Here is a 14,724-nt window from a genome sequence, read left to right as displayed (position 1 = left end):
GATTTAAAATAAATAAAATCACCTTTTACACCCACTTTAAGAACGGCATAAGAGTTTCTTATTGTAGTATAAATGAGCATCAGATATTTTCGAGTCCTTAAAGCTGGTCACCCTCTGTTTCAGGATGACAAAAGCAGTATTTTTTCTCCTAGCAGTAACATAAGCCAGAATTTCAGAACTGGACACACACTATTAAAAGATTAACACTACATTCTCCAAAATGCAAAATAGTGCAGCCTTTACAAAAAAAGATTTTTCAAGGAAATAACTCTTCCTTCATTCCGTCTGAATCCCACTGCACAGAAGGACAAGGCCTGGCAAACGAGAGGCTAGATGATCTATCATATATTTAAATACACTGAACATTTCAGAAAGACAGCAGCTCTAGTCTTTCTTTACCACCAGGCAATTCAAAGAAATAAAGCATCAAAGGCCTCCATTGCAAGACAGAGGAAACTATCAATCAAAAGAAGGATACAAAGCTAGTGATCCATGTTTGAATTATAGCGGTCATCCTCAAAGATTTTACTATGAACAAAAGATAGAAGTGGGAGGCAAACCTGTTGAAAGTCTCAGAATAAGGCTAAAAAACAAAGATGATGTAATGGTAGGTGTCTACTATAGACCACCTAACCAGGAAGAAGAGGTGCATGATGCTTTTTCCAAACTACCAAAATCATCCAAAACACTGGAGTTGGTAGTAATGGGGGAGTTCAACTACTCAGACATCTGTTGAGAAAATACAGCAGGGCACAGATTATGCAAGGAGTTCTGGGAATGCATTGGAGACTTATAATTACAGAAGGTGGAGAAAGTGGGTGGGAGAGAGGCCATTCTAGATTTGATTCTGATAAACAGGAAGGAACTAGTTGAGAATCTGAAGGTGGAAGGCAGCTTAGGTGAAAGCGATCATGAAATGATAGAGTTCATGATTCTATGAAATGGTAGGAGGGAAAACAGCAGAAAAAGACAATGGATTTCAACAGGGCAGACCTGACCAAACTCAAAGACCAATAGACTTGCTTCTCATGGGATTTTGCCTAAGGGAAAAGAGTTCAGAAGAGTTGGCGGGTTTTAAAAGAAACATTATTAAGGGCACAAGAGTAAATTATCCCAATGCATAGAAAAGATAGGAGGCATGGTAAGAGACCACTCTGTCTTAACCAGGATGTCTTCAATGACCTGAAACACAAAAGAAATAGTCATATAAAAAGTGGAAACTAGGTCAAATAATGAAGGATGAATATTAAAAAAATAACACAAGAATGTAGGGACAAAATTAGAAAGGCCAAGTCACAAAGCAAGATAAAACTAGCTAGAGACATAAAAGTTAACAAGAAAACATATTACAAATACATGTGAAGCAAGAGGAAGATCAAGGACGGAGTAGGCCTATTACTCAATGAGGAGGAAAAGACAAGAAATGTTTATTTACAGGACCATGGTTCTTTGAGATGTGATAAGATGAATATTCCACCTAGGCAAATGTGCACCCAATGCACTGGAGCTGGACAAATTTACCTAGCAGTACTTGTGTGGGGCAGGGGTGGAGGGGGAGAGGCAGTGCTTGTGCTCCATGGCCATAGACCCTCCTCTGGCTATATGAGGTAGCACTGCCCCAACCCTCCCTCAGTTCTTTGCCACCGAATGCGTGGACTCAAGACTCCAATACACAGGGGACAGAGGGTTGGTCATGGAATACAAATCTCCATCATATCTCGAAGAACCACAGTTACAATAAGTACATGTTTCTTCCTCTTCAAGTAGATGCTGCCGCATATTCCAGATATGTCCAGTTGAAAGGCTAGACATCGTCTGACATCTAAGATATGGAGATGCTGCTCCTTCAGAGATGAATGAGACTTAGGAAAAAACAGGTAAATATACTGGTTCAAATGAAACAGAGACCACTTTAGGCAAAAATTTTGGGTGTGGTTGAAAAGTCACTTTGTCTTTGGAGAATTGTCTATAAGGAGGCTCTGCCATCACATCTGCAACTCACATACACTCCTTGTGGATGTTATCACTACGGCTGTCAAAGTAACGCTCTCCTTGATGCAGAACTGCCATGGCCAGATCGCCTTCAGTCACAGCAACCTGGACTGTGTTCCCCTTTGTTTGTTCATATCATACATCGCAGTGGTATTGTAAGTATGTGAATCACTGAGTCTCTGATATAGTACTGAAAAGTGTGAGATGCATTGTAGATGACCAAAAGCTACAGCAAATTGATATGGAGTGTGGCCGCCTACACCGACCACAGTCCCTGTAGTTTCAGTGACCACAGGTGCACTCCCCAACCCCTCAGTGAGCCATCACTAACAGCCGAATTGGTTGGTGAAGGCTGGACAAAAGGAATGCCTTGGAAAACATTCTGTGGACACGTCCACCTCTGCAAGGAGACTAGGACCAGTGGAGGGAGACAAACCAGTCTGTCTAGAGAATGAAGAGATCTGACAGTAGTCGAGATACGAGAAGATGTGAATTCCCTTCTTCCTGAGAAATACCATAACGACCACACATTTGGTAAAAACCCAGGGGGCAGAAGAGAGACTGAATGGAAGCACTGTGTACTGAAAGTGGCATCCCGCCATTATGAACTGAAGGATCTTTCTGTGCCTCAGTCAAATCACCACGTGAAAGTAGGCATCCTGAAGGTCCAGAGACGCAAACCAGCCATTCTGAGACAACGCGGGGAGAATAGTTGATAGAGTGACCATCTGGAACCTCATGTACCTGACATATTTGTTGAGGCTGTGAAGGCTGAGGATAAGTCTTATCCCTCCCTTTGATATGTGTACCACCAGGAAGTATTGGGAGTAGAAGCCATGACCCTCGTGTTCCAGCAGAACCTCCTCCATTGCTCCAAAGCCAGCAGAGAGCTGACCTGCTAGAGGACCAGTATCTCATGTGAGGAGTCCCTGAAATATGCAAGCCATATGAGCAAAGGTTGAAGGAACCGCGTATGTTTAGTTTGGAAAAGAAAAGATTAAGGGGGGACATGATAGCGGTCTTCAAATACTTGAAAGGCTGCCATAAAAAAGATGGAGAAAAGTTTGTCTCTTGTCCTGCCCTCGGTGGCAAGAGAGAACATGTGTTCAAACTACAGCATAACAGATTTAGATTAAATCTCAGGAAAAACTTCCTAACTGTAAGAACAGTAGGACAATGGAACAGACTGCCTAGGGAGGTTGTGGAAGCTCCTTCACTGGAGGTTTTCAAAAGGAGGCTGGATAGCCATCTGTCTTGGATGGTTTAGACACAACAAATCCTGCATCTTGGCAGGGGGGTAGACTGGATGACCCTTGCGGTCCCTTCTAACCCTATGGTTCTATGAGAGAAAAACTACTACTGCAACTAACACAACCTTAACTAACACTAAGGGTACTACTAACTATATACAACAAGAGAACAAACTAAACTAGTTGAGAGGTTGAGGCCACCCAGAGCTCAGACTCCAGCCATGGGCAGTAAGAAGGAATAGAGGGAGGGTTGGGGTGGCACCACCTCATGTAGTCAAGGGAGGGGCTATATAGTCACAAGGTGTGAATGCTGCCCCTCTACAGGTACTGCTAGGCAAATTTCTCCTGCTCCGGAGTGCTGTGCGCACACAGCTAGGTGGAATACATGGCTGCAACTACTCAAAGATGAAGAGAATGGCTGAAATGTTATATCCCTTTTTATTTCAGTTTTCACCAGAAAAATTAGCAGTGATTGGATGACTGACATAGTGAACATCATTGTAAATGGGGTAGGATCCGAGGCTAAAATAGAAAAACAACATATGGAGAATTACTTAGACAAGATAGATGTCTTCAACAGGGCCTGATGAAATACATCCTAGTATACATAGGGAACTAGCTGAAGAGATCTCTGAGCCATTCATGATTATCTCTGAGAGCTTGGGAAGGATGGGAGAGATACCTGAGGACTGGAAAAGGACAAATATGTTACCAATCTATAAAAAGGAGAATAAGCACATTCCAGGAAATTTATAGACCAGTCAGCTTAACTTCAATACCTGGAAAGATAAAGGAACAAATAATCAGTTTGTAAGCCTCTAGAAGAAAATAAGGTGTAAGTATTAGTCAACATGGATTAGTCAAGAACAAATCATGTCAAACCAACTTAATACCCTTCTTTGACAAGGTAGCAAGTTTGTGGATGGGGGGGGGGGAAGATGTGATATATCTGAACTTTAGTGAGGCATTTGATACGGTTTCATCTGACCTCAAACAAACTAGAGATATGTAGCCTAGGCAAACCTACTACAAGATGGATGCACAACTAGTTGGAAAACCTGTACTCAGAGAATATTTATCAGTGGTCCACAATCGATCTGGAACGATATATCGACTGAGGTCTTTCAGGGATATGTCCAGGATCCAATTCTATTCAATATCTTAATAAATTATATGGATAATGGCATAGAATACACTTATAACGTTTGTGGACGATACCAAACTTGGAGGGGTTGCAAGCACTTTGGATGACAGTACTAGAATTCAAAATGGTCTTGACAAACTGGAGAAATGGTCTGAGATATGGACAAATTAGAGAAAGCCCAGGGGAGAGCAACAAAAATGATTAAAGTCTAGAAAACATGATCAACAAAGAAAGATTGAAAAAAATTGGTTTTGTTTGGTCTGGAGAAGAGAGTGGAGACACGATAATAGTATTCAAGTATATAAAAGATTGTTATAAAGAGGAGGGTGATAAATTGCCCTCCTTATCTACTGAAGACAGGATAAAAAGTAATGGGCTTGAATTGCAGCAAAGGAAAATTAACTTAGACAAAAGGAAAAACTTCCTATCTGTAAGGGTAGTTAAGCACTGGAATAAATTACCTAGGGTGGTCGTGGAATCTCACCCATTGATGATTTGTAAGAACGCGTTAGACAGACACCTGCTAGGAATGGTGTAGATAATCCTTAATCCTGCCTCAGTGCAAGGGGCTGGATTGATGACCTATCAAGATCCCTTCCTGTCCTACATTTCTATGAAAATCCAAAACAAAAACTCTTTTGTAATTTTATTAAGGATCTGAGATTTCAGCTAAAATTGTTCTTGTACCATTTGATCTGACGACCAGAGAGCAAAATGAGCACAAAATGTTTAGACTGAGTGATTAAATACATTACATAAGTCCAAGAAAAACTATTAAAAAGGAAACTTGACAGTCACTTGGTCAGTACTTTAATATCATTTGAATGATAGCCAAAATAAAATGACCAGGCTCATTAAACCCCCATGCTTCAGGGCATCAAAAGGAGTCTCGATGAAATTTCCCCCATACCATTGCAATAGAAAATGGGGTGTTTTTTACATCTTACTTTGAAGAGGCTGGTATTGGAGACTATGACCCAGGTCCTGCAACTGAATCAATGTGGTCTAAACTTTGCATCCATACATACAGAGGACCATTGGTAGTATCTGGGCCTATTTCTTTTTTCCAGTATGGCTATTTTCATGTAAATTCGGGAGTTTTCCTCTCCCAGAGGATAGAGAAAGAACACAGTATTATTCAATCCCATATTAGTGTGGGCACAGAGATAATATGTGCCTTTACAAAATTATTCAAAATCCTCTAGGGCTTTATTTTGGATACTTTTGGATTTCAATACAGAATCCACCTAGTACTATGTGATCTAGAATATAAGCTCTCATATTACTTTTTTTTCTAACCCTCACTGTATTTAAGATTTTCTTCACAACTAACTGAATGCTTGTCTATACTTGCAAATGAATCTGGATTAAGGCAGAGGGTGAATTCAAAGCGCAGTAGCTAGTCCTGAGTAACTCTATATGAGGACATGCTTATCCTAGAACAGGAGTGGAGAAACATTGAAAACACAGTAACATGGATAGGGCTTTGGTGTGGGGATGCTTGCAGCAGGGCTAGGGTAATCCAAGTGCCAAGCACCCAGATTAACCGTGCAGTGCAGATACACCCAATTGCAAATCAATAAATTGTCATGTTCCTGACTCTGCAAACAGTCTTAAACATTAGCTGTGTCAGATGTGAATTACCTCATTCATCTCAATGGGATGCACATACTGTAACCTAACTAGGACACTTTAAAGGACGATGCTATTTTACAGATGATCTTTTTACCAGAAACACTGAGCTAATGTGCTTGCCTTATGAACCCAAACATCCTCTGAAACTTCCCTGTGTACCAAAAGTCCCAACTGCCCTGGATTCAGATGCAATAACCTCCATCTGCTTCTAATTACTTCTATGTCGCAATTATGCATTTTCAGTACAAAAACCTGTGGCATAACAAAAATGTGGAACAAGGTGAAAATAAGTTGAATTTAACATGAAAATAAACAAAAGCTAGTGATTTGACTGTATTTTTCAATAAAGAACATCAGTTTTTAAATTTGCCACACTATTTACATTTTTGCTGCACTGTAGTGCGGCAGAGGCCTGGCATCTTGCTGAAGCTTGCCATGGAGTACATGAGATATGATTATGAGGTAGCACTTGGAACAATTACAAAATTGATAGTTATGAAGCGATTAAATCTTTGGGAAAAGAAAAACAGAAGGAAACTACCACATTTTAGAATTCCAAGTTCAAGAATAAAAACAAAGGGAAACCTGATAAAATTACAGCTACAAAACTAGCTACAGCAAGAGGTAAATTAAAACTATGCACAACAGAATTTCTCGCCTATTTATCTAAAGGTCTCCTAAAAGCAGTTTGTTTGGTGGGGTATGTCCTATCCACACACAATAGCTATGAGGAGGACAGGCAGACCTATGGTTCGGATTTACCTTTTGATTTGCGTCTGCATTTATGAGGCTTTTTGCCTGATGGAAATAGAGCTAAATTAAAAAAACAAGAATGAGAATAAAAAATTATGTTTAAGTATCAGCTATGAAGCAAAAGATACAGAAAAAAAAAAGACAGCAAATCACAGAAATTCTATTGCTCACATAAGAAATATGTTAATAAAACTCTCCCCAATATTAGTGATTGTCATGAAAACAGACAGATAGAAGAGCTTTGGTCTTGTCTCACAACAACTCTTAAGGTTCAAAACATTCACTTCCTCCAGCTTCTTATTTTTACCATCAGAACAGGGCTTTGTAAGACAATTAAGAAAAGTTATGCAGTGAAGAAAAAAGTTAGTAGTTGTTATCCCATATATTTCCCTAAGCATTTAAATATTTAAGTAGTTCAAAAACTCTCATTGAAGATTTTTCTGTTGGAAATTATTTAACTAAATCAAAATGTTTCACAGGGACTGTTAGAAGGCTTTTCCTTTACCCTCTCCCCGGTTCTTGTCATGAAGACAGAAAGCAGAAGACCAGAAGTTCGAAGCGCCGGCAATGCGATGTTTATTGGGGTTAGTTTTCAGCAAGCAGGTGTTGTCCCATAACTCTGACGCCACAGAGCCTTGTTTCCCAGTATTCCATCTTCCCCCTCCTCAGTAGGCATAATTATACCTAGGGCCCTGCCAAATTCACGGTCCATTTTGGTCAATTACAAGGTCATAGGATTTTTAAAATCGTAAATTTCATGATTTCAGCTATATAAATCTGAAATTTCACTGTGTTTGTAACTGTAGGGGACCGGACCCAAAAAGGAGTTTTTTGGGGGGGAGTCGCAAGGCTATTGTATGGAGGGTTGTGGTACTGCAACCCTTACTTGTGTCCTGCTGCAGGTGGCAGCGCTGCCTTCAGAGCTGGACAGCTGGATAGCGGCGGCTGCTGGCTCGGAGCCCAGCTGTGAAGATAGAGCCGCCATCGGCAACAGCAGCGCAGAGGTAAGGATGGAATGGTATGGCATTGCCACCCTTACTTCTGTGCTGCTGCCTGCAGAGCTGGGCAACTGCTAACAGCTGCTGCTCTCCGTCTGCCCAGCTCTGAAGGCAGTGTTGCTGCCTACAGCAGCGCAGAAGTAAGGGTGGCTATACCATACCATGCCATCCTTACCTCTGCGCTGCTGTTGCCGTTGGCGGCTCTACCTTCACAGCTGGGCTCCGAGCCAGCAGCCACCGCTATCCAGTGAAATCTGTATAGTACAGGGTAAAAGCACACAAAAGACCAGATTTCACGGCGGGGAGACCAGATTTCATGGTCCATGACACATTTTTCATGGCAATGAATTTGGTAGAGCCCTAATTATAACTGAAATGCATGCCCACAGTCCCACCCCTTGCAACTTATAGTCATGTTCCATTTTGGGGGGTTGAGAGTCTGGGGTCTTCATCCCACCCCTTTTGTACCCCATGGGAGGGGTAAGGCATGAGGTTGTGCTACGGTCCAGGGCAGGTATTTCCCTGGTCTTTTAGTGTTTTACCTTCCCCTTCAATCCCCTCTTGCTCCTCCCGAATGGTTGCTTGACCTTGCCTTGAGATAAGGAGTTGAGTCAGTCTTCAAGTGTGCGCTCATATATTATACTTCCACCATGCCCAGTAACACTTTAGCTACTCTTATCTGTTCCCATTATACTAACAAGCCCATCTGGCTTAGACAAAAGCAACATACACAGTATTTTTGTCACATATTAGTAAGGATCCCTTTGCTACACATACATTGAATTAAATAGGTAAGCAAAAATACAAAAAAATTAAATAGGCAAGCAAAACCCAAAATAATATTTCAGGTGAAAATACAGGCCTGGATCCCACATTGGCACTAGCACTGCTAACAGGGATGTACAAACTATTGAAATTTTGATGGGAAATTAGCAAAACATTTTGTTTTAACTTTATCATTTTATTCTATTATAAACTGTAATATACCAGTAATTAAAAGTTGAAATGTCTTGAAAAGATCAAAATGAAATATTTCAGAATATTTGATTTCACAAAAAATTCCAAGATTTCAACTTTTCGTCCCGATCTGAGATGAAATTAAAATGTCAAGATCTCAGAATATCTCAGAGTATGGGGAATTCCATTTTTCAACCAGCTAATAATAGTGCACTTGTAACCAGTTCAGATTACTTTTCTGCAAAAAGTAGCATAATCAAATTAAAACACAAAAACATTAAGTGAAACTAACTCACGTTCAAGTACATATGAACAACTAATTCAGGCCCCAATGTAGTAAAGTGCTTAAATCCATCCCTATTAAGGAAAGCAGTTAAGCACGTGCTTTAATCCTACTGACTTCATGTGCTTAAATGCCCTTTCTAAATAGCTGTGCTTTTTGAATCAGGACCTAATTTAGTAACAATCATTTTAACTTTTTATATGGTATCTAAGAAAAAAAAATCTGCTTTATTTAATGAGTTCATCTGTAACCCAAACATCAGCACCCTTTATGTCAATTTGTGTGAAGATTACTCAACAGAAATTGATTTGTTTCATATAAGAACTTGGACTTTTTGCATGAAATTCAGATCAGGCAACCTCTTTTCATTCCCACCCCCCAAAAATTCAAGGCTTGGCTTCTTAAAAGAAAACAACAAATGCTTCTTTTGTTGACACCTGGCATTTTCCTTCATTTTTAACGTAAAGGGTTACATTATTCTATCTGGCATCTGCAAATAGTGAAAAGGTTAACACATGTATAAGATACTGAAATGTTTCCATATAGTTATGGAATTTCCCCCTCTTAGCAGCAGAAAGTGCTGAGAGCACCATTTTATGACTCATCGTGCCTAGTACCCCGTTATGGTACCTTAAATGAATTTACGTTGCCACAGTACTCATGGCAGAACCAATGCACTGTCATGAGAACCAGTCCCCCAGCAAAACTCTTAAGATTAGAGCTTTTGTGGCCTCTGTAACTTAATGTTCAGTGTGTACTGTGTCCCGTTCTGTACCTGATCCATATCTCCCAGCTAGGAACATTAAATTTAGGCTGCAAAAGTTTATAATTCAGCTTGAGACATCTTGGGGGGTTAATCCCCCCAAATGACCCATAGTTACAATAGTATAAATCCAAAAAATATACATATCAAGCCTTGAAGCAGGAACTCTAGAAAGAAAAATTCGTTGCTAAGCAAAAAAATAGAAAAACAAAACATCAAAAACATGAGATTGCTTTCCCTAGCAACACAACCAGAAAAGTTATTTGCACATTGTGGAGGGTAAAAGCTCCCACAATGCTTCTACATGGAGATATTTTATCGGCAACAGCACAATCCATCTCCCCAGTATTAAGAGGCAACAAATGTGCTAATTAGAGACAGACATAATAATGCATATAATATCTTGTTCATCAGTAGATCTCAAAGCACTCTAAAGGACATAAGCCTCATTGTTCCCTTTTTACATATACAGAAACTTAGGAAAAGAGGCAATGCGATTTGCCCAAGTTCATCAAGCAGGCCAGTGGAACAGAATCCAGGTCTCCTGAGTTCCAGTCCACTGCTCTATCCATTAGGCAACACTGCCTTTCCTAGTATTTTTTGTTATGTGAACCCATGGTCTACTGAGAATTTGACTGAGCCAAGTAACTCAGGCCACCATTCAGTCAAAAAGTGAACGTTTATGAACGAGGACTTTAAATTACTTATCTGGTGAACAATTAATGTGTATACAGAGATTCAACATTCTGAAATTAATTTGTATTACAGTATTAAGTTAAATTTAGTAATAAGCACTACCATTTCATTTAACAAATAAAGACTTTTTAATGAAATCGAAATGAGGTCAAAACTTTCCTCTTTGTGGCTTTTTTTTTTTTATTATTATTATTAAAGGATGCAGAAAATAATTCTAGGAGTTAAAATCCTGTGCTGTATACTGTGCAGGACACCATGAACAAACTTTTACTTCTGAGGAAAACAGAAATTATACTGCCATGAAATTTTGATGCAAAGTATTCAAGTTACATATAGGTTGGATGTGGGTGACAGATCAGACATGAGACAAAATGAATTCTTAATAGCGGCTGTTGTAAAATTTATGTCATTGATTACTGCTTACCTGTTACCTGGGGCACATATGGCACCGACAATCTTTCCACACTGTATCCACTGCCGCCTAATGATTCTGCAATCTTGTTTGTTAGGAAAAACAAGTTTTTTTCATGCTTCTCCAAAGATTTGGGAAGACTGTCAAATAATACATATTTAGCAATTAATATTTATTGATACAGGTCTATACATGTAATAAAATAAATCAAGATCATATTGGAAGTCAACTACCACCTAAAGAGGAGTCGTGTTGATGTTTCGATAGAAAGGAACATAGTTAAATTGGTTGTTAATTGATATATTCAAAGCTCTAATTTCTCTGTACATTTAAAAAACTATTATGAGTCCTGTTAACACAACACACCTAGACGATCTGCAAGTTAATCATCACTGTTTATCCTTCACCTAGTCTAGGAGCTGCTAAAATATTCTTGGCCTCATTTTGATCCACCAGTTCAAAGTAATTGCAAATGAAATAGATGTTCTAATAATCAGATCAGTTTACATTCAAGAATAACCTTCCCAATCATCTTTTATGGATTTGAAAGATGATGATGTAGATAACGATTCTATTATTAAGTGTGGCTCTCCACTTCTGAAGGGTTTAGGATACCACGCTACATTTAAAGTTACACAGAGTACTAATAAAATACTTTATATTACTCAGACGGTTTAGCATCAACATGCAACTTACTTCTGACTAACCTTTTATTAAGAAATTAAAATTGAGATTTCCCATCTTATCTTTAATACTACATTTTTCTTCCCCAGTTTGTGTATCATTACCCTTTCTGTGCCACTTTTCCATAGATTCAACCTACTCCTATGATGTACAATTGTTTAATCTCACTAGAGGGAACATTAAAATGTATCATCATTCATTCTATTATAAATATTTGTATCTACATACATGAGCTTGTCTTTGAAGATGTTTTCTGGTAGAAAATAGGATGCTTCCACAGTTCGTGTTTCAATGACCTGAAAAACAAGCAAAGTAAAGCAAGCTGTCTCGGAGTGAATGAATTAAACTTTTCATTCTTATACTTACATATTTAATATTTATTTGTCCATACAGAATATTGCATATATTGTATAGCAGATGCCACCACAATGGTACATTACTGGTTTGAATAGGTTAAGATATGTTTTCCCCTAAACTAACCAATATCTAAAAGAACGGTTTTATTTTAGACTGTCTGCTAGATTCTCAGTTGTCAGAAATCAGCATGGCTTCTCTAAAGGCAACGGAGCTATATGTTTTACGCTAGCCGAGGATCTGGCCAATAAATATAAAATTTCAATTATAATGAAAAGGTGAACAAAATTAAAACGCTATACTAGAAGAGGTGAAAATTAACCGTACAAGCTTGGAGCTAGTATGTAATTCCCATTGAGCTGACAGAGATTGCACTACAGTAGTATTAACAGGCACAGATATATTATGGGCATTAGTTCTTATTATACAGAGTCTCTGGAGAGAGAGTTGAATATCACCTTACAGTGGTTCCAGCTTCATATTCCCAAGATTCTGCAGTAAGAAATACAGCCGCTAACGTATCTACTAGAGAGGCCATTGCAACAGATATGACGACAACACAAATTATGCAAAAAGGAGGGTGTGCGCATAAGGCAACAGTGACAATGGCAGTATCTCTACATATTCTACCTATTACATGTAGTCTTTCTGAGCTTTAAATCAGTCAGCATGTTGCTATGCCAAAAGACACTTAAAAGAAAAGAAACATTTAGCAAAAGTTATTTAATTGTTGTAGTTTGTGAAATGCCATGCTAACTATTGAAGTGACTGATTTTATACTACCTTGCTGACATGCTGGCAAAAGGCAGGGACTGCAATCATCTGACTTAGAAAGTTGAGGTAGGCTGCAACCAATGCCATGACACCGCAGCGATTGAACATTGGCAAGTTATCCTCATTAATAATGATGATATCCTATAATAAAAAGGAAAAAACATCAAGTGGCCCAACGTTTACAAGTTATTCCGAATGTACATGAATGTTTCATAATCACTCTGTGTACACTACTAACTAGTAACTAGTGCTTAATGCCTTCATCTGAAGGGCTCAGTGCAGTTCAAATACATAGCCTCTTCACATTCTTGAAGTAGGTAAGCAATAGTCTCATTCTACAGCTGGGAACAACTAATGTAAGGGAATGTAAGGATCCACAGTTACACCATGAGTATGGCAGAGCAAAGCACAGGGACCCAATTCAACTCTATCCCCATAGGATATGAATAACTCTATTGAAATCTCTGGGGGTTACTTCCTTCTCCACCATGGGACTTGTCTTTTGACACCTAGTCCTGTGTCTTCCCCATAAGACCCCCTCCCCATCCTAAATATAGCATTTCCAGGGAATTAGAATGTTATTTTAAAACATAAATTTTGCAAGATGACTTAAAAACAAACAAAATATTGGCATGAGTCACAGGCAAAACATATCAAAAACATATCCTTAATCTTCACAGTGGTTAACTGTTAGAAAGGTGAAGTGACTTGCTTAGGACCACATAATGAATCACTGGAAAAGCCAGGATTAGAGCTCAGGACTGATTTCTATCCAGATTTTTCTACTGCTCCAATAACCATGGTATCTAAACTGTTGAATCCACACTCCTGTTCATTCTTCCAGATCACACTGCTTTTCTACTGTATTTAGCAACCTTTTAGTAAAGTCTTATTTTATTTAGTTTAATAAAAGAGACCCACGCAAAATTTTAGCAGTTTGAAAAACAGGCACTTATTTAGTTGCCTGTTTTTCAAAGGAAGCTGCTGGTACTCATGCCACATATTTAGATTTCTTTCTATCTTGAAAATCTTGGCTCCTGTTTCTGAATATATGCAAAAACCCAATGCAAATTAAAATAATCTCAATACTCAGCTTTTCATATTCATTTATATTTACTTATAGAGTGACTGGATTTATGGCTCATTAGAACAATCTGTAACCCACTAATCTTCCTTTGTCCCATGACTGGAGAAATGTTAACTGGTCACTTCACTTTGAATGGTCTCTTGCAACATGTGTTAACGCCGTATGTTAAACAATTTGCTCCACCTTGTATTTACCTGAGACACTGGCTGCCTTTCCGAGACCTGAAGAAGAGTTCTGTGTAAACTTGCTTCTTTCACCAACAGAAGTTGGTCCAATAAAAGATATCCATAAATTAATTAAATAAATAAATCCATTAATGGATTAACCCAAGTATCATTCCTGAAGCTTACCTGCAAAGCAATGGCCAGTCGAATGAGGTCAATAACCACTTCTTCATTGGCTAGTTCGATTGTTATAAGAGCTAGAGACGTGTACAGCAGCTCAAAATTCTTTTGGACATTATCTTCTTCTTTACAGCCTAAGTAGATGTGCCTGTATAACTGCTGCCCATGCTATAAAAAGTGCAGAAAAAGGGACAGTCAATACTGAAAAGATACTGTCAATAAAGATTTTAAAATACACCAAAACAGGTTATTAAACAAAAGAGCACTACCTTGCTCCCTTGAGTGCAATTTTAGAGTAATATGCCATTTTATGTGAACACAATTTTGAGTCTTATATAAATAGTTTAAACCAGTGGTTCTCAAAGCCGGTCCGCCACTTGTTCAGGGTAAGCATCCTGGCGGGCCGGGCCAGTTTATTTACCTGCCGTGTCCGCAGGTTCAGCCGATCGCAGCTCCCACTGGCTGCGGTTCACCGCTCCAGGCCAATGGGGGCTGCAGGAAACGGCGTGGTCCGAGGGATGTGCTGGCTGCCCTTCCCGCAGCCCCCATTGGCCTGGAGCAGCGAACCGCAGCCAGTGGGAGCTGCGATCGGCTGAAC

General features: G+C 39.2%; 1 protein-coding gene across 4 annotated transcripts in view; it reads right to left on the bottom strand.

Moving 5' to 3' along the window:
* Positions 1–14,724, bottom strand: part of EFR3A (EFR3 homolog A) — a 152,014-nt gene that overhangs the window by 18,181 nt on the left and 119,109 nt on the right. For all 4 annotated transcript variants that reach the window (XM_034763629.1, XM_034763628.1, XM_034763630.1 and 1 more), the window contains 4 exons: positions 14,133–14,294; positions 12,705–12,836; positions 11,796–11,863; positions 10,896–11,023 (listed from right to left, as the gene is read on the bottom strand). In XM_034763629.1, the coding sequence (XP_034619520.1) occupies positions 10,896–11,023; positions 11,796–11,863; positions 12,705–12,836; positions 14,133–14,294 (490 nt within the window). The remainder of the gene's footprint in view (positions 1–10,895; positions 11,024–11,795; positions 11,864–12,704; positions 12,837–14,132; positions 14,295–14,724) is intronic.

This window comes from Trachemys scripta, chromosome 2 (genome assembly GCF_013100865.1).
Source record: "Trachemys scripta elegans isolate TJP31775 chromosome 2, CAS_Tse_1.0, whole genome shotgun sequence".
NCBI lineage: Eukaryota > Metazoa > Chordata > Testudines > Emydidae > Trachemys > Trachemys scripta.
Note: the sequence above shows the minus strand (reverse complement) of the source record. Positions and strands in the feature narration are given on the sequence as shown.